Source organism: Schistocerca piceifrons, chromosome X (genome assembly GCF_021461385.2).
Source record: "Schistocerca piceifrons isolate TAMUIC-IGC-003096 chromosome X, iqSchPice1.1, whole genome shotgun sequence".
In the NCBI taxonomy this organism is placed as follows: Eukaryota; Metazoa; Arthropoda; class Insecta; order Orthoptera; family Acrididae; genus Schistocerca; species Schistocerca piceifrons.
The window spans coordinates 166,340,358-166,365,845 of NC_060149.1; the positions used below are offsets into that span (position 1 = coordinate 166,340,358).

The window sequence follows — 25,488 nt, forward strand, 5'->3', positions numbered from 1 at the left end:
CCCATAACACTGCACCATACATTAGCCCGCCAAGCTTGCTGATGTTCCACTTGTCACAGCCATCGTGGATTTTCCGTTGCCCAATACTGCACATTATGCCAGTTTACATTACCGCTGTTGGTGAATGACGCTTCATTGCTAAATAGAACGCGTGCAAAAAATCTGTCATCGTCTGGTAATTTCTCTTGTGCCCAGTGGCAGACCTGTACACTACATTCAAAGTTGTCACCATGCAATTCCTGGTGCGTAAAAATATGGTACGAGTGCAATCGATGTTGATGTAGCAATCTCAACACCGACGTTTTTGAGATGCCCGATTGTCGCGCAATTTGTCTGCTACTAATGTGCGGATTAACTGTGACAGCAGCTAAAACACCTACTTGGGCATCATCATTTGTTGCAAGTTGTGATTGACGTTTCACATGTGGATGAACACTTCCTGTTTCCTTAAATAACGTAACTATCTGGCTAACGGTCCGGGCACTTGGATGATGTTGTCCAGGATACTGAACAGCATACATAGCACACGCTCATTGGACATTTTGTTCACAATAGCCATACATCAACACTATATCGAACTTTTCCGCAATTGGTAAATGGTCCATTTTAACACGGGTAATGTATCACGAAGCAAATACAGTCCGCCCTGGCGGAATGTTACGTGATATCACATACTTATATGTTTGTGACTATTACAGTGCCATCTGTCACAAAGCAAAAAAAGTGGTCCAACAAAAACATTCTTATTTCTTTACGTACTACATGAATATGTAATAAAAAGTGTGGGTTCCTATTTAAAAAAATGCAGTTGATGGCAGTTTGACCTATGGCAGTGCCATCTAGCGTTCCAACCCTAGCGCCATCTAGTTTCCCCCTTCAAGCTAGATGAGTTTCGTTCTTTGTAGTTTTTTCATTTGATGCTTATTTTGTGAGATATTTGGCACAGTCACTATCAATGGACCACCCTGTATAACGCAGAGAATAAAAGCAAACCAGCCCGGGATGTTATAAAAAAGGAAACTGGGAGAGGCAAACAAATGCAGAATAACATGGTGCTAAGACAGGGTGATGAAGTAATAAATGATACACAGCACTTAGCAAAATATGTAAATGAGCATTTTTCAAGTATTGCTGAGAATTTGTGGCAAAAATTCCCCCAAACAAATATAACACCTGTAAATAATATTGCACTAAATACAATGCTGTTACTTCCAACCACAGAGAATGAAGTCAGTAAAACTGTTCAACAACTAAAAAATAAAATGTCAGTAGGCTTAAATGAAGTACCAATGTGTGTACTGAAACAATGCATAGGGGTTATACAAGGCACCTTAACAAATATAATAAATGAATCCTTCACATCAGGGACATTTCCAGGGCAGTTAAAATAGGCAAGAGTTTTTACCTTTGCTTAAGAAAGGTAATGCAGAAGACATAGAAAATTACCGGCCCATTTCCCTGCAGTCAGCATTCTCAAAAATAGTAGAAGCAATTATGAAAGACAGATTAATGAATTACCTGAATAAATACAATCTTTTAAGCAAATCACAGTTTGGTTTCTGAAGTGGCAAAAATATGGAGTCAGCCATAGAATTCACAAAAGTTGAACATGATGCTCTTATAAAGATGAGTGTGTCACAGGCACATTTTCAGATATTTCTAAGGCATTTGATACAGTCGACCATAAGATTCTATTTAATAAATTAGAAGCATTAGGAATAAGATGGTTAGCCAATGACTGGTTTCGATCATATCTAGCAGATAGGGTACAAAGAGTAGAGATAATACATACTTCAAATAGATCTAAACATTTAGTAAAACACTTATCAGAACCAAAATACATTAATATAAGGGTTCCGCAAGGTAGCATATTAGGACCAATACTATTCCTGATATACATCAATGACTTTCCCCAATAGTGTTACTCATGGTGAAAAAATTCTCTTCGCTGATGACAGCAATATTTTAGTCACTGAGAAAACAAGAGGACTCCTTGCTGAGAAAGCAAATGAAACTCTCAAAGAAGTTTATGATTGGTCAATAGGCAATAAAGTGACATTGAAAATAGAAAACTAATGCTATGAATTTCAGTTTGAAGAGGAAAAATGACAATGTTAAATTAAATTTAGATGGCACCTCTATAGACTGTGTAACAAATGCAAAATTTCTAGGATGAATATTGATTCTCAGTTGAAGTGGTGTGAACACACAAAGGTACTTGCAAACAGAATGTCATCAGCATGTTATGCCCTTAGAATACTATCATCAGTGTGTAGCATGCAGAACCTTTTAGTTACATATAATTCACATGTACACTCAATTCTTAGCTATGGCATTCTTTTTTGGGGAACAAATGCACAAAATATAAACACAGTTTTCAAACTCCAGAAAAGAGCCATAAGAATAATAACCAAAAATACTAGTCGAGCTCATTGTAAAGACCTGTTCAAAACACTGGAAATTCTAACTGCTCCATGTGAATACATTTACCAGTCAGTTGTACACATTAAAAGTAACATTGGTAACTGCACAAACAGCTCTGTCCATGACCATGCAACAAGAGCTAGACTCAAATTACATTTACCAAGAAAAATAAACAAACTCAAAACAGCATTTTCTACCAAGGAATAAAACTGTACAAAACAAATTACCAAAAGAGATTAAAGAAATTGCAAAAATACACTTATTTAAAAGGGCATCTACAAAGTACCTGTTACGCAATATATTTTATATATTGAAGGATTACTTAGATAAAACATAGTACGGGTTTCACAAAAAATGTTATACAAATAAATAATAATAATAATAATAATGATTATAAAATATCCAACATTCCATATAACACCTTCACTTTGTTTTTTTTCCTTTCTAGAAATACTTACCCCCAAGCTATACATAGCAAAATACTATTACCTCTTCCTTTTTCTGAGCTCAACATGTCACTCATTATGGATGGATACTGACTCAGTTTTTCAGGATAGCAAATGGGAAGTTGTGGTACAGAAAGTGGCCCAGAGATTACCAGTGTGTGTGTGTGTGTGTGTGTGTGTGTGTGTGTGTGTGTGTGTGTGCGCGCGTGTGTAGTGAGTGAAGTGTTATGAAACAATGTGTGCATAGCGTGTGCAATGACTGATAGTGAGATATGAGTGAACAGTGTGGCATTACATTTAATAAGTTATTTGTAAAAAACATATTGCATACCAGGAGTAAATCTAGTGATAGTCTCTAACTAGAAGTGTGTAAATATATGTGTATATGAATTAGGTTATTTTAAATTGATCTAAACTTGTAAATAATTATATATAAAAACAAAGATGAGGTGACTTACCGAACAAAAACGCTGGCAGGTCGATAGACACACAAACAAACACAAACATACACACAAAATTCAAGCTTTCGCAACAAATTGTTGCCTCATCAGGAAAGAGGGAAGGAGAGGGGAAGACGAAAGGAAGTGGGTTTTAAAGGAGAGGGTAAGGAGTCATTCCAATCCCGGGAGCGGAAAGACTTACCTTAGGGGGAAAAAAGGACAGGTATACACTCGCACACACGCACATATCCATCCACACATACAGACACAAGCAGACATATTTAAATATGTCTGCTTGTGTCTGTATGTGTGGATGGATATGTGCGTGTGTGCGAGTGTATACCTGTCCTTTTTTCCCCCTAAGGTAAGTCTTTCCGCTCCCGGGATTGGAATGACTCCTTACCCTCTCCTTTAAAACCCACTTCCTTTCGTCTTCCCCTCTCCTTCCCTCTTTCCTGATGAGGCAACAATTTGTTGCGAAAGCTTGAATTTTGTGTGTATGTTTGTGTTTGTTTGTGTGTCTATCGACCTACCAGCGTTTTTGTTCGGTAAGTCACCTCATCTTTGTTTTTATATATAATTTTTCCCACGTGGAATGTTTCCTTCCATTATATTAAACTTGTAAATACTTTGACATGTCCTAAATCCCTGTACAAAGAGATACACAGATGAATGAAGCTGCTGCTGCTGCTGCTAGAAATTTGTCATAGGATTAGAAGTAGTTGTCCACGAGAAATGATTTTAAATTAGATTTAAAACTTGCTTCACTATCTGCCAAACATTTTATGTTATTGAGCAAATGATCAAAACAGCAAATGCTCGACTTTGTCTTATTGGGAGAATTTTGGGAAAGAGAGACTGGAAACAGGGCACTAGTGTGACCCATTATTGAGTACTATTAGAGTGTTTGGGATCCCCACCAGGTCTGATTAAAGGAAAACATAAAAGCAATTCAGAGGCGTGCTGCTAGATTTGTTACTGGTAGGTTCGACTGGCTCGCAAATATTATGGAGATGCTTCGTGAACTCAAATGTGAATCCCTGGAGAGAAGATGAAACTCCTTTTGTGAGGCACTATTGCAGAAATTTAGAAAACTGGCATTTGAGGCTGACTGCAGAACGATCCTACTGCCACCAACATACATTTCGCGTAAGGACCACAAAGATAAGATGCAAGAAATTAGGGCCCATAATGAGGCTTTTAGACATTCATTTTTCCTTTGCTCAATTTGTGAATGGAGTAGGAAAGGAAATGATTAGTGGTGGTACGTGGTACCCTCCACTACCCACCATACAGTGGCTGTGTGTAAATTCGCAATTTCATTTTTGCATTGTGTAGCTGGAGTCAGCCCAAACAAACACCCCTCATCACATCTTTCACGTGACACCCAGTGTTGATGGAAAGGGTTGGTCTGTTTCCTGTTACAAACAAAATGATTTTTAAAGCAGAATTTTACTTGCTCATTCGATATAACAGTCCCATATTAGTTTGGTGTGAAAATCGTTTTATCAATATGTATTAACAGGGACAGTACAAAGTGATACTGGGCGTCATATGAAAGATGTGAGAGCAGTATATATTTGGGCCGACTCCAGCTACATATCGTAAAGATGAAATTGGTTGTGGTGGTCTAGTGGGTCAAGCACCAAGACTCCAGACTTGGAGGTCCTGGGTTCAATTCCAGATAGGGGTATCTGATCTCTATTCCATTTCCATCCCTGCTCCAATGCCTACCACTTCACTCCATTAACTTACACCCACAGGGTTCTCTCCATGGTGTCCCTCTTCAAAATTGTATCCCCTCTCCCCAACCTAGTCATCAATTTCATCATGTGTCATTTCCCTGCCTGCACCAGTGCAGGTCATATTCCAACCCTCCACCATTGCTGGTACCTCTCGCAGCTTCCCTATCCTCTGCCTCTCCTCTTCTTTTCATTCCTCTCAACCATTTCACTTACCTAGGACAAATTAACTGAGTGGAATATAATTAATCCACTGGTGGTGTGTTTTTTTGGTGGGGAGGGGGGGGGGGGGGGGCAGATAGATCTGAAGGAGGAAATTGCCCAAAAACTCAAACTATTTCCATACATTTTGGATGCCTATCAATCGCAAAACACAGCAGATTTTCCCATTCCCATTATTTGCATTCCCTCCAAGACTTCCAGCACCATAGGTTATGAAATCAGCTTGGTGCCAGGGAGTACTTATAGTTAGTTAGTTGTTTCTCATATTCTGCGAACAACTGCAGTGTGCCTATTTACATAAGGGTAACAACTTGGTTCAAAAGTTCATCTCAGACAACCTAGAAGAGCACAGTGCAACATATCAAAATTGATATGCATGTTTTCTGGTATTTCCAATGATTTGGAAATTCTTAATTAGCTATCTGCCCCAGTTTTTGCACTTTTTTTCAGTATCTCACCACATTCATTGTTCCTGTATATACTTCTTTTAAGTTTTTGTGTAACTCAAATGACTATCCTACACTATGTGATCAAAAGTATCCAGATGACCCCAAAAACATACATTTTTCATATTAGGTGCTTTGTGCTGCCACCTACTGACAGGTACTCCATATCAGCGACCTCAGTAGTCGTAAGGCGTCGTGAGAGAGCGGAATGGGGTGCTCTGCGGAACTCAGGGACTTCGAACGTGGTCAGGTGATTGGGTGTCACGTGTGTCGTACGTCTGTACGCGAGATTTTCATACCCCTAAGCATCCCTAGGTCCACTGGTTCTCATGTGATAGTGAAGTGGAAATGTGAAGGGACAGGTACAGGTACAGCACAAAAGCACACAGGCCAACCTCGTCTGTTGACTGACTGCGACTGCCAACAGTTGAAGAGAGTCACAATGTGTAATAATCAGACATCTATCCAGACTATCACACAGGAATTCCAAACTGCATCAGGAATCACTGTAAGTACTATGACAGTTGGGCGGGAGGAGAGAAAACTTGGATTTCATTGTCAAGTAGCTGCTCATAAGCCACACATCATGCTGATAAATGCCAAACGACATCTCGCTTGGTGTCAGGAGCATAAATATTGGACGACTGAACAGTGGAAAAAAATTGTGTGGAGTGACAAATCATGGTACACAATGTGGTGATCCAATGGCATGGTGTGGGTATGGCTAATGCCTGGTCAATGTCATCTGCCAGTGCGTATAGTGCCAACAGTAGAATTTGGAGGTGGTGATGTTATGGTGTGGTCTTGTTTTTCATGGAGGGGGCTTGCACCCCTTGTTGTTTTGTGTGGCACTATCACAGCACAGGCCTACATTGATGTTTTAGGCACTTTCTTGCTTCCCACTGTTGAAGAGCAATTTGCGGATAGCAATTGCATCTTTCAACACAATCGAACACCAGTTCATCATGCACAGCCTGTGACAGTGGTTTCACGACAATAACATCCCTGTAATGGACTGGCCTGCACAGAATTCTGACCGCAATCCTATAGTACACCTTCGGGATGTTTTGGAAAGCCGCTCTTGTCCCAGGTCTCACCGACCGACATTGATACTTCTCCTCAGTGCAGCACTCTGTGAAGAATGGACTGCCGTTCCCCAAGAAACCTTCCAGCATCTGATTGAACATATGCCTGCAAGAGTGGAAGCTGTCATCAAGGCTAAGGGTGGGCCTACACCATATAGAATTCTAGCATTACCGATGGAGGGCGTCATGAACTTATAAGTCATTTTCAGTCAGGTGTCCGGATACTTTTGATGACATAGTGTATCTTGATCTCTTCAAATTGCTTCAAATAAAATGCATCTACCCACCTACCTTTTTCAATATATTTAAAGGGTTTAATAAAGCATAATTGCAAGATTAATAACACTATTTACAAAGTTATTACATTATGAAATTTATTTTCATGTCTTACAAGCATAACATTTCAACTTTTGATTTTTTTATGACAATCACATTTATATACAGAGATAATAATCTAATCAAGATTACCATACTGTGTGGGTGTTCTGCAATGACTGTTACAATGAAAGTAACCCACAGTGTTGGACATAAACATAATTTTTACCATTAAGGTTTGCTTATATTAAAAAAAAAAAGAATTTCTTTGTAAGGAAATAATTACACAGGTCTGCGACATAAAAATTGTTTCAAATTTATTAAGTGATTTTTATAGTGTTTTCAACATTGATTTCGGGAAAATAATGAAAAAATTCCATCACATACAGCTATTCCACAAATTGCGTGTCTAGTTTTAGCTTTTTTTATTAATATTTCAGCACTCTAGTGAGTTTGAATTTTGGTTTTTAAGATCTTCATAAACTGTTAATTAGCCATTTTTATACTAGATATACATAAAATAAAGAGTAACTAGGAGAAGCCAGCAGTATTTTCATGTCAGTGCCTGTCTGTCGCGCTGTCCCTTTCCCCACCATCATCAAGCAGTGAGCTTCTGCTATTGTCCTTCAGTTCACAGTACCTCTTCACTCTGTGCTGTTCGCATGTTGTTGTTACTAGTGCTTTAAAGTAGTGACTGTTTTCTTGTGTTGTGAAGTTGTTTTATGGACAGTGGACAATGGCTACCAAAGGATGTATACACTTGCCACATTGCTTCTACTACATTTGTGGTAACTATACCGTTAAAAAGCAACAAAGAAACATTTCTGAATTTTGTTGTAAAAGTACATTTCACCTATTCTGGCATAAAGTTAGGTGATGAAGATAAGCCTTGGGCCCCACACAAAATTTGTTTAGTGTGTGTTCAAGAACTGAGGCAACAGTTTCAACGTAAAAAGCAGTCCTTACGTTTTGGAATACCAATGGTTTGGAGGGAGCTCAAAAATCGCAGTGATGACTGCTATTTTTGTTCTTGCAACATACGAGGTTTCAATTTGAAAAACAGAAAGGATATTTCTTACCCAAACATTCAATCAGCCATTCGCCCTGTTCCTCATGGACCTGAAGTACCAATACCCTCTTCTCCAGATTCTTTGGATGATATAGATGATCACAAGCCACTGGCTCAGCAAGGTGATAGTGAAGAAGACAGAGATTGCTATGATCCTGGCACAACTGATTCCATTCCATTCTCACAATCTGAACTGAACGATTTAGTTAGAGACTTAGGCCTTTCTAAAGAATCAGCAGAGGTTTTAGGATCTAGATTGAAAGATAAACATATGTTGGCTCAGGGTACATTCTTTTCTTGGTATCGATCAAGGGAAAAGGAGTTTGTATCTTTCTTCTCTCAAGAAGGTGACCTGGTGTTTTGCAGTGATGTTCCTGGACTTACGGCACGTTTCAAAACAGAATATGCTCCTGATAAGTGGAGACCTTTTACTGATTCTTCAAAAAGAAGCCATAAAGCAGTACTTCTACACAATGGCAATAAGTATGCTTCTATACCAGTTGGACACTCCGTTCACTTAAAAGAATGTTACGAAAACCTTGAACTGGCTTTAAACAAACTATGCTATTCAGACAAAAATGGACACTATGTGGTGATTTAAAAGTGATTTCAATGCTATTTGGTAAACAAAGTGGCTATACAAAGTTCCCTTGTTTTCTCTGTGAATGGGACAGTAGAGACAGAAAGCAACACTAGAAAAAAAAGCTTGACCCTTGAGAAAAACCTTGCAGGTAGGGGTTAAAAATGTTGAGAGAAAAAGTCTTGTGGATCCCTAAAAGGTGTTACTTCCACCACTTTACATTTAGTTGGGGCTGATGAAACAATTTGTTAAGGCATTGCGAAAAGAAGGGGCGTGTTTCAAATGTCTTTGTGGACAGTTTCCTGGTTTATCCGAGGCAAAGCTAAAGGAAGGAATCTTTGTCGGATCAGACATTAGAAAACTAATGACAGATCCGAAAATTGTGGACAAAACGGAAACAAAAGAAAAGGCAGCATGGAAATCTTTTAAATTAGTTGTTACCGGCTTCCTAGGAAACAAAAGAGATCCAAACTATAAGACAATCGTCGCAGATATGCTCGACAACTTTAAGAAGCTGGGCTGTAACATGAGCATTTAAGATTATTTTCTTCACTCACATCATGACTACTTCCCTGCAAACCTTGGTGATGTAAGTGAAGAGCACAGCGAAAGATACCAAGACATCAAAGAAATGGAAAGAAGATATCAAGGAAGGTGGAATGTCAACATGATAGCGGACTACTGCTGGATGATAAAAAGAGATGATCCTCAACGAGTCCACAGCCAGAAAAGCAATAAAAGAAAACTGAAAGTGTTATTATAAGGACTTATGAGCTTAAAGAGAAATGGATTTAAAAAGATTGGTTTGTGGGGCACTCAACTGCGCGGTCATCAGCGCCTGTACAAAGTCCCAATATTTACGCAGTCCAATTTTTACTCAGTCGAATCGAGTCTCTCTTACGAATGTTGATGATGATGAAATGATGAGAACAACACAAACACCCAGTCCCTGGGCAGAGAAAATCCCCAACCCATCAGGGGATCGAACCCGGGAGCCCGTGATCCAGAGACAGCAATGCTAGCCACAAGAGAAATGGAAGTGTACTGGATACGTAGTTTAGAACATGATTTATAAATAAAATAAAATTTTATAATGTTGGAAAAAATGTGATAAATTGCTTAAATTTTGTTATTATGCCCAAAAATACTTCCTTTTTTCCGAGAAAACATGACATGATAGAAAAAATCGATTGCATTTTTGAAATCAGCACTGAAAAGTACATAAAAGTCAGTTATCAAATTTCAAATAACTTTCCAAAAATATTTTTTTGCAGACCTGTGTTATCTTGGTCATTCCAAGATCTTACAGTACAGCTATCTATTTGTGATTTTTTTTCAAACAAACAGCTTCCACATTTTCATTTTCGGAAGGAACATTTACTAATGTGACCTAGCTATTTCTGAAAAAAATTCAAGAATATTCTGTATCGTGAAATCAAGTGTAATCATGGAGCCAGGGTAACACCGCTGAATAAGTTCTTCTATATACTTATACTGCTGTATGAATTCTTCTTGCATGGCTCTCCAGACAACCTGTAAACAAAAAACATCTCATTAAATCAGAAAACGTATAAAGAAGACAGATCCAAACTGCAAGACAATCGTCGCAGACAAGCTCAACAACTTTAAGAAGCTGGGCTATAACATGAGCATTATAGTTCATTTTCTCCACCACTCAGATCTTGACTACTTCCCTTCAGAGAGAGAGAGAGAGAGAGAGAGAGAGAGAGAGAGAGAGAGAGAGGAGGAGGAGGAGGAGGAACTAAAGCACAATACCTAAGCCAGATTTACAGGAAAAATAGTTGCTAACTTCCCTCCTTACCCAATTACACATAAGTGTTATTTTCTCTCCAAGATATTCATTATTTTGTGAACTAAAAAACAAAGGTATAAAAGTGGTTCTTTAAATCTTATTTATTAAATGTATAATGAATGTTATCTAGAGTATCACCGCTAATATTCATCCCAGAGAGATGTATAGGCAATATTAGAAGTTAAAGATGTATGAAGCCACACACTGTCAAGCTACCAATTATCAACAACTGATGTGGAGTACATATGATACAATCACTGCACTGTGCAATTTACCTTTATTATTAGAACAAGGAGAAGAATTATAATGTCACTAATTACCTGCAAAAGATTTTCTTGCTCACAGAGATGTTTCTCCACTTTGCGATACAGATTATCTATTCCCCTTTTCACTTCTCGTGCTGGGTATTCTTTTATCACTTTCCGCAATTCTTGTTTGCTGTAAGCCATCTGATAACTTATCTCCGATTCTTTAACACCTTGAGCAACTTTAGCTTGAACTCCATCAAAAAATAACTGCAGAATAAAAAAGTTGACAGTTTTAAACTTTAAACAGTTAAGTCTAGAAAGTAATATAGATGTCTGCATATAGGTCTTTATTTAACAAATCTGTTATCTCTGACTTATAATAAATAAATCACGTTGCTATTAATTTTAATGTGGCAAAGGTTTCATCCCCATGGCGATTTTTATATTATTGCCAGCAACAATTTGGCTTTGTTGTCATATTAATGACATGTTAAATATTTCAATAAAAAATTATCATCAGGACGCCACATGCACAATAGCCTGCCCATTTCAATAATTATTCTCAGACGAGTTATTCCACCTTATCAATTTCTAATTCTATTTTGTCTTGTTACGGTTCACATAAATATTCTCTGATTGAGCTCATTGAAATTACATAATTTCACACTCAAAAGGATTCATTCATTCATTTAGTTAATAAAAGATTTCCACAGATGAACCAAAAAAATTTGAAATGGCAAAAAAGGCCTGACAAACAGGGTAGAGAATATATGAATATTGGGGGAAAACTTAGAGAGTAGTATTTTTCATCAAGCATCAGAGTAACTTTTTATTCACGTGAAAAATATATTAAATAAGTTTCGTTTTATTGTACTTCTTACGTGAGTTTATGAAATGATTGTTAACATTTAGTTACTGGAAAAATAATTACAAAATTAACACTTTTTATGTGTTATGGAGTAGGCAAACATTTCTGGTGCATTAACAGCCATAGACGTACATTTTGGTAGTGCCTTTGCATATTTTCATTTTGACACTTAGAAAGTATGCTAAAATTTGCAGTATGTATACTATATGTCTTTTTGTGCAGAAATTTTTTTCTGCAGTCTGCTTTCTGTGGAAGGTGATGCAATTTAAGTGCTTTGATGGAGGAAACAAAAAGGTACTGCCAAAAGATAGATATTATTATTCATTGTCTCCTTTGAACATGAAGTGATGAACAAATGTGGTTATTTATATTGGTTTTTTAAAATGTGTTGTATACACATCTGTACATTCAAATTTTAAACTATGCTACACAAATAAACAATCTGGTAAGAAACTTGAATATTGTACATTTGTTTGCTACTGAATTATATGTAATTTTGATTTAAATAGGTTTGATCCCACGTCATTTCTGAGCTTTTTTCATTGTCAGTCATTGTTGATTACACCTCTGTCAGAGCTTTGTGTCTGAAAAACTGCCACGTTGCAACATGGCATAGGATCTATGTTAAACTTTCACACTCCCAGCTGTGTAAGGCAGCAACCATATTAGACGATAAAAACTACATCTCCCATCTACACTACAACATAGATTTAAAAGTATGACAGTATCACTGGATTGATAACATTTTTAACTTTATTCCTATAATTGCAACAGTTTACAAATCCTTTACACTCTAGTCTGTTGGTACAATATTACTGAGAGTCATGTTAGTTCTTGTTCTTTTTCTATGCAAAACAGTTTGTTACATATTTCTTGTATTTCAAAGTCTGTTAATTTGTCTTTATCTTGATTTATGGTTGAAGAACTTAGAAGTTGAGGGATACTGGTTGGGCCACTTTGGCATAGAGGTGGTGAATTTCCGTAACTGCAAACTAGTGCAAGAGATGAGTTGGACAGTGTGGGGCTGTAGGCGGAATGCTGATGTCTCTCTCTCTCTCTCTCTCTCTCTCTCTCTCTCACACACACACACACACACACACACACACACACACAGAGAGAGAGAGAGAGAGAAAGAAAGAGAGAGAGAGAGAGAGAGAGGGAGAATATTCATACTGAGGGACTAGATAACTATAGGTGACAGATAAAATAAATAACAGGCAATTATACCAACATGCAGAGAGTAATAAGAATTACTAACAACAACGCCTTTACTCTGGAGTAATTGCTTTTGAAGCAAAATGTGTTTTCATGAAGAAAGAAGTTAAGAAAGAGCTACAGGAGTTGGGAATAAAAGACAGAGACGTGAATTCAGGCAAAATGTCAAGGGTTTCCAGAAGAAAACACAAAAAGAGAGAGGAGGGACATGGACAGGAGAAAGAAGACAACTGAGAGTAAGAATAAACAAGTATTGGGAACGAAAAAAATATATATCATAAATCAGCCTTTTCACATGGTCCTGAGTTGGCCAAATTCAAATAACTGTAAAAAATTAATCTGAGTGTAACACAAAATGTCACTGATTAGGTCTTGTTAAGGGCAATCAATTTACCCATGCAGAATTTATATGTAATATATGACACAGGAGAGACATATGCACAGGGTAATACAATAGTGGAACTGATTAATTTATGGAGACTTTGAGGTAAGACTGAGACTGAGACATGGAGGCATGTGATTTTGGGATCACAGTAAAAGTATCATTCACAATCAGGAGATGTAATCATATTTATGCAGATAAGTTGGCGATTAGTAGGATGAGACCTTCTAGTTAAAGACCTAGAAGTAATCAGAAACTTGATCCACAGAAATGGAGAAATGAGATGTTGGCAAATGCATTTTCTCCTAATTTGCATATTTAATTGTAACACAATTAATTTCGATTTCATTAAATTAAATATGGAAATTAAGAGAAAGTTGTGTTACAATTAAATATGCAAATTAGGAGAAAATGCATTTGCCAACATCCTATTCCTCCATTGGATCAAGTTTCTGATGACTTCTAGATCTTTCAGTAGAAGGTCTCATCCTGCTAAGTTTTTACTTCCTTGTAATCTACTTTGTCATCAGCAAACGGTCTTAACTCAGAGTTTACCCCTTCTTCAATATTACTGACATAAATCAGGAAGAGCAATGGCCTCTGCCTTGTGGTACACCTCTCTATCATTATTACCTTTGATATGAAGTCTCTGTTCTATGCACTGTAGATATTCTGTCACCCAACATGCTACTATTTCATCAAGACCTAGTCCTTGTAGTTTTCTTAGCAGTACCATGTGATTCACCCTACTGAAAGCTTTGGCGTGATCATGGGCTATCCAATCAAGCTGCCCTCTCCTGTCAATCACATCTGATATATCCAGCTGAAAACGAGCTAGCTGTGAGTCCCATGAAAACCCTGCTGCTTCGTACACCATCAACTTACTTCCAGGAAACAGTCTTATATGTGTTTATCGGTGAACCCTTCAAATATTTTACTTACAATACAAGTCAGTCTGTAGTTTTTGCTATTGTTTCATTCTCCTTTTCCTTTGTATACCAACATTTTTACTACTGCTTCTTTTAATTCATCTGGGGGCCCACAATCATTCATAAATACATTAAATAGGAATCTTAGGTAAGGCACAGTGCTCCAACCCATGATTATTAGTATTTCTCCACTTATTCTGCCCAACCATACTGCCTTTCTTGGTCCTTGTGCTTTTATGACTACATATATTTCCCTGTTATTAAATGTGAAACCTCTAACGACATCCGTCTCTGGTCTCTTTACGTCTTTCCCCTAGACCTTCCTACCTGTACTCACTGTACAACTATATTCCTGATTACATAGTTCTGCTTTTCCTGCAACCTTTTACGGTACCTTGTTTGCTGCTTGAATGTTGGGAGTGTCTTTGCATTCCCTTGTGGCTTTTTCTACACCCACATGTTTCTCGACCTTTGATTGTAACTGTTCACCCCAACAATCAGCTGTTCCAGGAAATATTTTTCTGCTTCTCTCTTAACTTTATTTAACTCCTCCTTTATGGGTTACAGACAAGCCTTGCTACATTTTTACTTCCTGATCTTGTTCCTCTGCAATCTCATCCTCCTTTTTTTATTATTCTCACTGCTCTAATGTAATAAACTGCCTCTGTGACTGCTTCATGACTTTTTGTGGCTTTACTTCACTTCCTGATATAATCTGCACCAGTTCTGACCACACTGTGTTAACATCTTTTCATGTGTTTTTACCGCCCCCCCCCCCCCCCCCCACACACACACATTTGACTTGTGATATATTTCTTAGATTTTGTCAACCTTGTGCTCTCTAAGAACACTTCAACTACTACAGCCCTATGTTTACTCATCCCCTCAATTATGTTCTGTTTCTGCCATATATCCCCAGGCTTTATCAGATAAAAATCCTATAAATTATCACCCTTTGTATTTTCTATAATGAACTGCTCATAGCTCCCTTCCCAGATCAGCCTGTTCGCTACAAGTTTGGCTTCTGAACAGCTAGAAGTACAGAAGCAGTAATAAATGATTAGGGTGACGAAATGGTAGCCTTGTTGGAGTTATTTTTGACCTTTCTAAGACTTTAAATATGGTTAGTTATTAAATCCTATTAAGCAAGTGCAATGAGAATAAAAGGAATAGATAATAAACGGTTTCAGTCATAGTTGTAAAACAGATCAGTGCAGTGCAATACACCTCCTCTGAGCAGGAATCTAGTGTTATCCTAGTTGTGATGGATATTGTGTTGGCAAGTTTCCATGTGTTCGAGCATTATACTTGCCAGCAGTGTTATATAATGTGTTCGCATGTTTTTATTTTTTCACGGGGTGTTTTAGATTGAAGTTTCAAGATTTAGCTACATCACTGATTTACTTATTGTGCAAGTTTTACTTTTCAGCAGTGTTATGTAATCTGTTAATGTGTTTTCACTTTTTCCGTAATGCTTTTATTTTCAAAATTTCTTGCTCATTGATTTAGTTTTTGAGCATGTTGCAATCACAATTCAGAGTATGTATTTGTGATTCCCCTTGCACCAATATATTAAGTGTGGCGGCTATGTCACCAGTCTTAATGTACGAGGTCTATACAAAAAATTTCAGAACATTTGTAACTTCGCACCACTGGTGTGTTGGAGCAAAATGCGGTTGGCATCCCTGCACACACCTGTGTTTAATGTGTAACTGCCAGAAGTATCACTGTTGTATGTCTGTTAGTTATTGTTCAGTGCTGTATTGAGTAGACTGTTGAAAGGACGAAGATTTGCAATGATAGATGAGATAAAAGAAAATTCGCAGACGGTGCTTTGCATGATCCCAGAAGGGGAAATGGCACTGGAAGCAGTGTATCAATTGTGGAGGAGAGTATTTTGAAGGAGACCATGCACATTAAGTAAAATGTAAGAGTAGAAACATTTTGTGGACAAAGTTCCTGAATTTTTTGAACACTCCTCATACTGGACTCTCATTCGGGAAGACCGGGGTTTATTTCTCGTACGGCCATCCTGACTTTGGCTTTCCATGTTCCTCCAAAGTGCTAATGTGAATGCTGAGATGGTTCCTTTGATTAGGCCATGAACAACTTCCTACTCTATCCTCACCTAAGCCTATCCTACTTTGTTAACGATTTATATATGTATGTATTATTTCTGTAATGTATCTGACATGCTTGATACTATTGTACTAAATGGTCTATGGATGGATGGATGAATCAAAACATCAGGCACAGTTTCCTGAACTAATGAACTGAATTTTATTCTTTGCTGACTGTGCTCTTGCAGTTTACCAGAAAACACCTCAGTGTCCTTCCAGATGCCCTCTCATTTAACTAAAATTTTGACTCCCTTAATTTTATCCTGGATCCACATAGACATTTAAATTTTCACTCCTCTGCTAAACATAAGTTTCCCTTATTTTAATAATTTCACACACATTCATAAAAATTTTACCACGTTTTAGAGCATGACCTGCCATCTGTGCCAAGTACTTATTTCTAATGAACTTATTTTAGTCTAAGAACTGCACCCAAAGTGTCACACATATCTTGAACACAGTCATTTAATTAAGACTGAACCAGTTTATTGTGTAATGAGGGAAGAGATTTCTCCAAATGCATTTTATACTATGATATTGCAGTGCCTGTGTTATTCTGATTACTATGCGAAGTTTCTTTGAACATGCATGCAAGCATAGCAACAGACACTGTGGCGATCACAGCCATTACGAAACACATCAAATGAATTTGCAATTCGAATAAGGACCAACATCAGCTGTAGAATGGAATGATGACAATGAAAATTTGTAATGGACCTGGACTTGAACCCAGATTTTCGCAAGTGGTTGCCTTACCATTTGGCTATCCGTGCACGACTCACGGCCAGACCTAGACTTCCATATGTTGTAAGCCATACGTCTATGACCTGTACTCGTACATCCATTATGTATATTCCTGTACAGGCCAGACATTGTACTTGAAAGTCACTTGCCCGATATAGGCAAATAAATACAATATTGCAGTGCCTGTATTATTCTGATAATGATGCAAAGTTTCTTTAAGGTTCTGCAGTTTATTTGATTTTTCTTTCATCGCATGGCGTGGCTAAGGAGGGAAAGTTCTTTGGAGTCATAAAATCTGCAATGAAACATTCATATTTGTTTAGACTGACTGTCACAGTCTCATGGCCATCAGCTGGCAACTCAGGTCTTTTCTCTGTGAGATGTATCCACCTTAATGTTTGAGGGCACTCCCCACATGTGCCACCTAGCTATTGTAAACAGCCACCAGTTTGATGGCTACTGACCATAGTTCTAGCGCCCAAAAAATGACAGATGCCTCCTCCCCAGCATGTGTGATGAGGTAACAGCTGGGCCTCAATAATGCGATCCCTTTGTAGTCAGGGGGTTACCACAGTGCGGGTATCTGAGGGGCTCCAACACAGTTTGGCTACGATGCTCAGTATTGGGTGACCTTTGCTGCTCAGCCAGCACTTCTATAAAAATTTTGAGAAGCTGGAGGTCAGACCCAGATGTGGGTACCAAACATGAGTTATGTGAAAGGAGTATTGTAAACAAATGCTTGGGAAAAAGAGAAGGAAGTACCACAACTGATGTCTTACACGAGCCAGGTTGTCAACAATGCATCTGTTCAACAGACAAAGTCTGGAAAAAGATATAGTCAGAGGGTAAGACTGCAGCACAGGAAAGGAAGGAGTCCTGCACTGGCTCAGGGACACATGTTTGTCATGCATATAATCACAAAAAATTTGTGAGTCCCTTAGGGATGTTTGACTAAGACTAATGCAGTATTGGGAAATGGTACACAGATTGTACTCAAATAGCAGTTTCTTCTTAATCCCTATTTACTGTATCGATGTGTTCCTCATATTAAGGAAAATCCATTAATAATGCATACACTGAGGAACAGAACAATGAAAAGTTTGTAACACATTAATTTTAAAGCATAATAGTCAAAATCACAACATTATCTCAGTTTAAAGAATAGTATCACACTGAATCTGATATCAAATACAAGTTAAAACTGCAGGGTCACCAATAAGACCTAAAACTTCACCCTGAAGAGAAGTATGTCAAGTACACACGAAAGTACAGACAGAGCTTGTCCTTGCAGAGAATGCTTTTACTTACAAATACCGGCTGGTTATAATTAAAGTGCAGTTATTCACGGAGCTTCAGTGCGGGCTGTAATTAATGTACGGGAGCAAAACTTGGTAGATATGCTAATGCATTAAAGGGGAACTGATTTATGTTGGAAAACAATTACTTCCAATTTTGGCCACAAGGTTCAAATCTGGCGCCATACACTGTTTGGTAGACATCCATATTGTTATCTGGCAATTCATAACAGTTAATAATAAAATCAACATTATTTTTCTAACTTGTCACACCTTTTCTGCCCATGTTCCATTCCTAATCCATTACATATGGAAACATCTCTATACCATCTTGTTTGCATTAATAGCGCCGTGTAAATCAGTTCCACATTACCGTACCTACCAAGTTTCGCTGCCATATGATAATTACAGTGCGCACTGGACCTTAGTGAGTAGCTGCACTTTAATTATAACCACCCAGTACACTTTAAACTGTTCTACGAAATTTTAATATTTCAGAAATAAATAAATCCTTAAATCTTCAAAATTACAATCTTATATGATAAATAACTACGCACACACCCCTGTATGGCTACATTTTCTTGGCTGACTACATCGTGCTGGCACTGTAGTTCAACCGATGTGAGTGGTGGGTGGAGTGGACAAGGAAAGCAAGTAGTTGGGGAGTGGGAGGAAGTGTGGCTGATAGCTGGTATGAAGTGGCAGAAGAATCGGATAGAAATGTGGCACTGATGAACTCAATCTAGATGCAGGCAGAAGGAGTTGTGTGCAGAAAACAATCATAGAATGTGTTACAAGGGTAAGGCGCATCAACATAAATCAGAGAAGCTGGTGTTGGGGGAATCAAGATGGCATGGACTGTGTACCTGCTACTAAAATTCAGAATTTTATGCTCAGCAGTGAGTTCTGCCACTGGGTGTCAGTTCCTGTTGAGTCTCTTGGCCACAACTTGACACTGGCCATTTATCTGGGTAGACAGCTGGCTGGTGTCATGACCACATAAAATACTTTACAGAAGTTAAAGCTGGCAGATGACACTGACTGCCTTCATAGGTAGCTCTGCCTCTGGCAGGATAGCAAAACATGCTGCTGAGCACATAATTCTCAATTTCAATGGCTGTTTCACAACCCATGTCATCCAGATCCTTCCCCTTAACTCCAGCTCCTCTGATTTGCTGATCTGTAGATGGGACTAGACCTTGCGAAACATCATTCGATCCCCAAATTCCCTGGCTTAAATCTCTGTTAGCCTCCGCTCCACAACCATGTCCAACTGTGCCCCCAACTTCATTCATCTTGCATGCACACTCTCTTCTCCACAGTCTCTTTCTTCAATTGTTTTATCTCCACCTCCCAAACCACTCCTCAATGTCACTGTGCACATCTCGCCCTGCCTGCAGCCAGAAAGAACTCACCAGTGTCACATTCATACCCTGTGCATCTACTGCCTCTCCTTCTTAGCTTCAACCACACTTCCCCAACCCTCCCTCCTACTCTTCACCTCCTTGTCCCTATTTCCTCATCCCGTCCAGCTGCAGTACTGGCACTACATAATCTGCAAGAGCAACATGGTTGTACAGGTCACATGGTCTCGTGCGTTCGTTTGTTTCATAGCTATGAAGAAGGATTTGCCCAAAAGCTAACAATGTTATGTTTTGGTTATGTTCCTGTCAACAACTCAGTGCCTCAGCTATTTGGTGATTTGTCACCTTTACTGATAAAATTATTTGTATTCCATATCTATGTATAATTTGTATGATATGCTCCTGTTTCAAAGGTGTTATGAATGTGCATGGCCTACAGGAGGAAAGATTATTTTCAGGAATCTTACTCATTTTCATTTTCATTAACTTATCGTAAGTCTTAGATCATATCTTTTTCATTACTTTCTTATCTCAAAATATTTAATATCTTGCTTGTATTCTAAGGTGACACTGTCAAATTATGCAGATCACAGATGCTGAATGATTTAGCTAGCTACAAGGCCTTAAACTTGAAACAATTTCATCTTTGGAAAGTGTCATTTTACATCCAAGTATGAACAAAAGTTTGGTCAGCTAAATACACTGATGAATAAATTTAATGTATTTTTTGTGCTCACATTCTTAGCTCTTAGTCAGCTGGTAGCATATGCATTGCTGGACAATGAATAAGGAAAGGCACAGGAAACATAAATAGTGGACAGAATTTGTACACAGATTTCATCACAAAGTAACTTACATTTAATTTTATCAAAGGTCTTCCAAAATACTGTGTAACATATGCTTTCAGAGCTTCACTATACTTCTGTTTTGCTTCTTTTCGTAACCCATCTAAAACAGCAATTTTTAACTGGGACAGCAGAGCATGCAGGTGATGAAAATTTTCTGCAAAATGAAACAATATAGAAGACATATGAACGTGAAATTCAAGTTTTTGAACACACTTACCGCTCAAAAAATATGACTGCAAATACTGTACCCTACAAGATAATTGAAGCACTACCATTATGTCTAAAATATCTGAGTACAGTTATAATATCAAAGGTTTCTTCCAATATGAAACCTCCTGCACACAACTCTGCTCCTACTCCTCCTCAAAATGAACCTGCATTATAAATTTTGATTCTATAATTAGATTCATGAAATACATTATGACATGGGATGTGGTAAGAAGGAATTATTAAGAAGGAACAACTTTAAACCGTATTTGGCAATACTTCTACTGTCTGCCAGATACATGATTTATTCCCTTGGGCAAACTGTCAGATAATATTACAACTTTGTATTACAATTTCTTCTTTGTGCAAAAGTCAGATTCACTACAGGGAGGTGCAGATCATTTTTTCTTTGAGATTGTATTTATGAATCTCTGTCTTACTCTCAAAGTGCAATGGATTGTTGACAACAAATTCCATCAGTGGATTGGCATACTGTGAGGTTATGGTTAATATTCTAGTTGCTTAAACAGATGTGTGTCAACTCCACAAATAATTCTGATTCTGGATGACAACTTTATTTCATATTTTAAAAAGATCCCTGAAATTTCTAGACTTTTTCCCAATGTCAAATTTACCAGAACCAATTATTGTTTAATGTGAGAACAACATTTACTTTACTAGTTTTCATGACCACAAGTAAAATGTTTTTAGTTGTCTTGTGATTTATTAGTGATTATTTCAAGTCCAGCTAGGAATCAAAACAATGTACATATGAAATACTATTTCTGTTGTTGTTCATGAAATAATGCTCAATCGTAACAGATTGTAACACACTTACTGCAGATAAACTTAAAATATTTCATTACAAACTTCATTTACACAATCTGCATTATTTTATCATTCAGATGCCAGCATCTGGACCATTTCTAACTCTCTTAAAATATCTGTGTGGTTTATAGCACTAACTAATGACTTCTGAATACAGAATGAATTTACTCCTAGTAACAATACCAAATTAAGCAAGTGTAAAAATGTCAATGGCAAATTTGGTGGTCAATGATTCTACTTGTTCTATAGTAGAAGAAAAAAAAATATTCACCAGCTTTTTACATAAAATGATAAAATGTTTTGTAGACTTCCTACATAGGGAGAAACAAATGTTTTGATACAATTAGAGAAACCAGAGCCCTCATAGAAAGATTTAAGTATACATTTTTCCCACATGGGATGGTTCAGAAATATTCTGTAATTTGTTCTGTGAAACCTACATCTACATCTACATATATACTCTGCTAGCCACCAAGCAGTGTGTGGCGGAGGGCTGTTGGTGGTAATCATATATGCTCTAAATCCTCGATGAAGATTGAATTTCGGAATTTAGAGAGCAGCCCCTTCTGTTTAGCGCGTCGTCTATCTGCAAGTGTGTCCAACTTCAAACTTTCTATGAGATTTGTAATGCTCTCGCGATGGCTAAATGTACCAGTCACGAATCTTGCCACTCTTCTTTGGACCTTCTCAATCTCTTGAATCAGACCCACAAGGGATTAACAGTGTGAGGATGTCAATAAGTCAGGTCATAGGACGCAGGAGATGCGTGAGGTCATGTAATGGAATCACACTGGTATGGCTTGTAACTGATTTGTGACAACAGTGGTGGGGTCAATAAGAAGGATGATAAGGTCAGGATTGGTTTTTGTCTCATAGATGTAATATTTGACACACTGGGGGAGATTTGGAGAAGGAAAGTTAAGCCAGGTTGGAAGTGAGGAATTCCTGGGAGACTGTCATTGGCTAGTCGAGTGGAAGGGGCTGACACCATGTCAGTGTGTGCTTCTGGCAGGATGTGGAGAGTAAGGTAGGTGGCGCCCGCCCGGTTGGCCGTGCAGTCTAACGCATGGCTTCCCGGGCGGGAAGGAGCGCTGGTCCCCAGCACGAATCCACCCGGCGGATTTGTGTCGAGGTCCGGAGAGCCAGCCAGTCTGTGGATGGTTTTTAGGCGGTTTTCCATCTGCCTCGGCAAATGTGGGCTGGTTCCCCTTATTCCGCCTCAGCTACACTATGTTGGCGATTGCTGCGCAAACAAGTTCTCCATGTACGCGTACACCACCATTACTCTACCACGCAAACATAGGGGCTACACTCATCTGGTGTGAGATGTTCCCTGGGGGGGGGGGGGGGGGGGGGGGTCCATCGGGGGCCGAACCGCACAATAACCCTGGGTTCGGTGTGGGGTGACAGAGGGGTGAACTGGACTGCGGTAGTCGTCGTGGGGTTGCGGACCACTGTGGCTGCGGCGGGGATGGAGCCTGTCCATCGTTTCTAGGTCCCCAATTAACATAACATAAGGTAGGTGGCGAAGAAATCTTTTGCACTGAAGTAAATGAGTAACAGAAAACAGGTCCTTTATTATTTCAGCAAGTACAAACGTGTATTTGGGGATAAAAGTGAAACATTTAGAGGGGACGAAACTTCTGTGAGGGTCAGGTTTCTGGAAAGTATGTTCATGACAGCACTGAGAGCCTGGAGATGGTGTTCGGCAGCAGCAGCAGCAGCAGGGTGTTTCTTGTGTGTGTGTGTGTGTGTGTGGGGGGGGGGGGGGGTGTTAAAGGAAGCCTCTGGAGATGATAAAGGCTGATTAGGTCAGTAAGGTACGCTGTTTATTTATTTATTTCATGTTCCGTAGATCCAGTTAGTGGGTCAATCACAAGGATATGGAATGTGTCAAATTGTAAAGGTTTCAATTTAAACTTACAATAAATACAAGGGCAATTCAATGCCAAATTGTACATAGTTTTAAGTAAGACATACTATAAATACAGTAATAGATACAATGTCAGCTAGATAACATAACAACCATTTAACAGAAAAAGGAGTTTCAAATAAAGGTTAAAAATAAGAGCAAAAAGTTAAATCAGATATTAGGCCTACAAGAGTAAATACAGGTACAGCCAATCTGTTGTTACAAAAAGTGTGCTAATGCTTAAATGGACAATAAAATCAACTGAACTACTTCTAGACACAATAAGTTTAGTGATGGTATACATTTTCTTTCAAATATTCATCCACAGTATAAGAAGGTTTCTCTGTCAGGTAATCTTTGAGAACTTGTTTAAATTTTGGCAGTTCTGTATGAACACATTTGATATGTAGTGGGAGAGCATTGAACAGCTTAATGCTGGAGTAGTGAACTCCTTTTTGTACCAGAGTGATGTAGATTGTTTTTGTTTCTGGTGTTATAGCCATGGAATTTACTGTTGTCTTGGTAGATATAATAATTTTTGCACACAAAGGTCAGCAAGGGAAAAATATACTGTGAGGCAGTTGTTAGGATACCTATCTTCCGAAACAAGTGCCTGCAAGAGTGTCTTTGATAGACCCCACACATTATTCTGATTGCTTTTTTTTGGAGGGTGAAAACTTTTTTTGCAAGTGGTTGGTTCCCCCAGAATATGATAGCATATGACATCAATGAGTGGAAGTAGCCAAAGTAGGCAACCTTAATCATGTCAACTTCTGCCACTGAAGAAATTACCCATAATGCAAATGTTGCCGAGCTAAGTTTTTTACATAGATGAAGAACGTGAACTGACCAATTACACTTGCTGTCTATATAAGCACCCAGGAATTTTGTATCTTCAACTTTCTGTATTGGTTGATCTCTACATTTTATGTTAATTTCATCGAGATTACTTTGTGGTGTATGGAACCTCATATAATGAGTTTTATTTGCATTGAGTGAGACCATTTGAGGAGAACCAATTTAAGATGTCATTAAAAACAGTATTTGTAGTTTGTTCAATATTGTGATCTATCAAATTATCAATTAGAATTGTGGTATCATCAGCAAACAGGGTAAATTTGCTGTTTGGAGTCTAAGAGGTTGATAATGGGGCAGGTTGTAGTTATAGGTTCTTTACTGGGTAGAAGTACTCTTGGCTGGGAGTACAGTGTAAGCAGATGAGAGAAATTCCTTACATGCTGTCAAGATGTCACTCTAGTTGTTACACACCAACAGTGCCTATAACGGAAATGAGATGCATGGAATTATTGTCAGAGAGTAAAAGAATTTTTCAAAATGAGTAGGAGCAGTTAGGAGTAGAGGCAGTTAGTACAGATTTGAGAACTGAATATGAGTATTGAGGATAAGGGTTTAATGGAACTGGAAAAGAAGTTCTTTAAGAGAAGACGGGTGACAGCTAGAAATAAAGATCTTATTAGTAAGTTCATTGGGAGGGATACAAAGTGCTAGACAGTAGTTTGTAGGACTAAGGACAGTTTTCTGAACTGCCAGGGCAAGAAAGGGCAAGACTTTATGGTTAGATAGTCAAGAGACAAAATACAACAGAAGAGGATTTAAAAAAATAAAAAAAAAATGTATGAAAAATAATTTTAAATATAAATTATTGTACCAATAACAGGCATATATGGAATTTAAATAGCTAATAAGATGAAGTTATAGAAAATTAAAAGAACGGATTAGAGACAGTGTTTAATGATGTATAACTGTTTCTGCTTTGAAGGCCAAACCTACAAATAAATATGTGGAACTGCAATGGGCACCAACATGACCCCATCTTCATTATATGACCCCAGTGTCTCCACTCTTTCCACCAGAACCTCAACATCTAATCCCTAACTGGTTTCACCTCATCCTTCCCAATACAACACATTATCTTCTTAGGTGTT

General features: G+C 38.2%; 1 protein-coding gene across 3 annotated transcripts in view; it reads right to left on the reverse strand.

Annotated features, from left to right (window-relative positions):
- Positions 1-9,521: 9,521 nt before the first annotated feature.
- Positions 9,522-25,488, reverse strand: part of LOC124721341 (exocyst complex component 1) — a 274,341-nt gene continuing 258,374 nt past the window's right edge. For all 3 annotated transcript variants that reach the window (XM_047246261.1, XM_047246259.1, XM_047246260.1), the window contains 3 exons: positions 20,604-20,749; positions 10,903-11,097; positions 9,522-10,302 (listed from right to left, as the gene is read on the reverse strand). In XM_047246261.1, the coding sequence (XP_047102217.1) occupies positions 10,150-10,302; positions 10,903-11,097; positions 20,604-20,749 (494 nt within the window). In that variant the 3' untranslated portion in view covers positions 9,522-10,149. The remainder of the gene's footprint in view (positions 10,303-10,902; positions 11,098-20,603; positions 20,750-25,488) is intronic.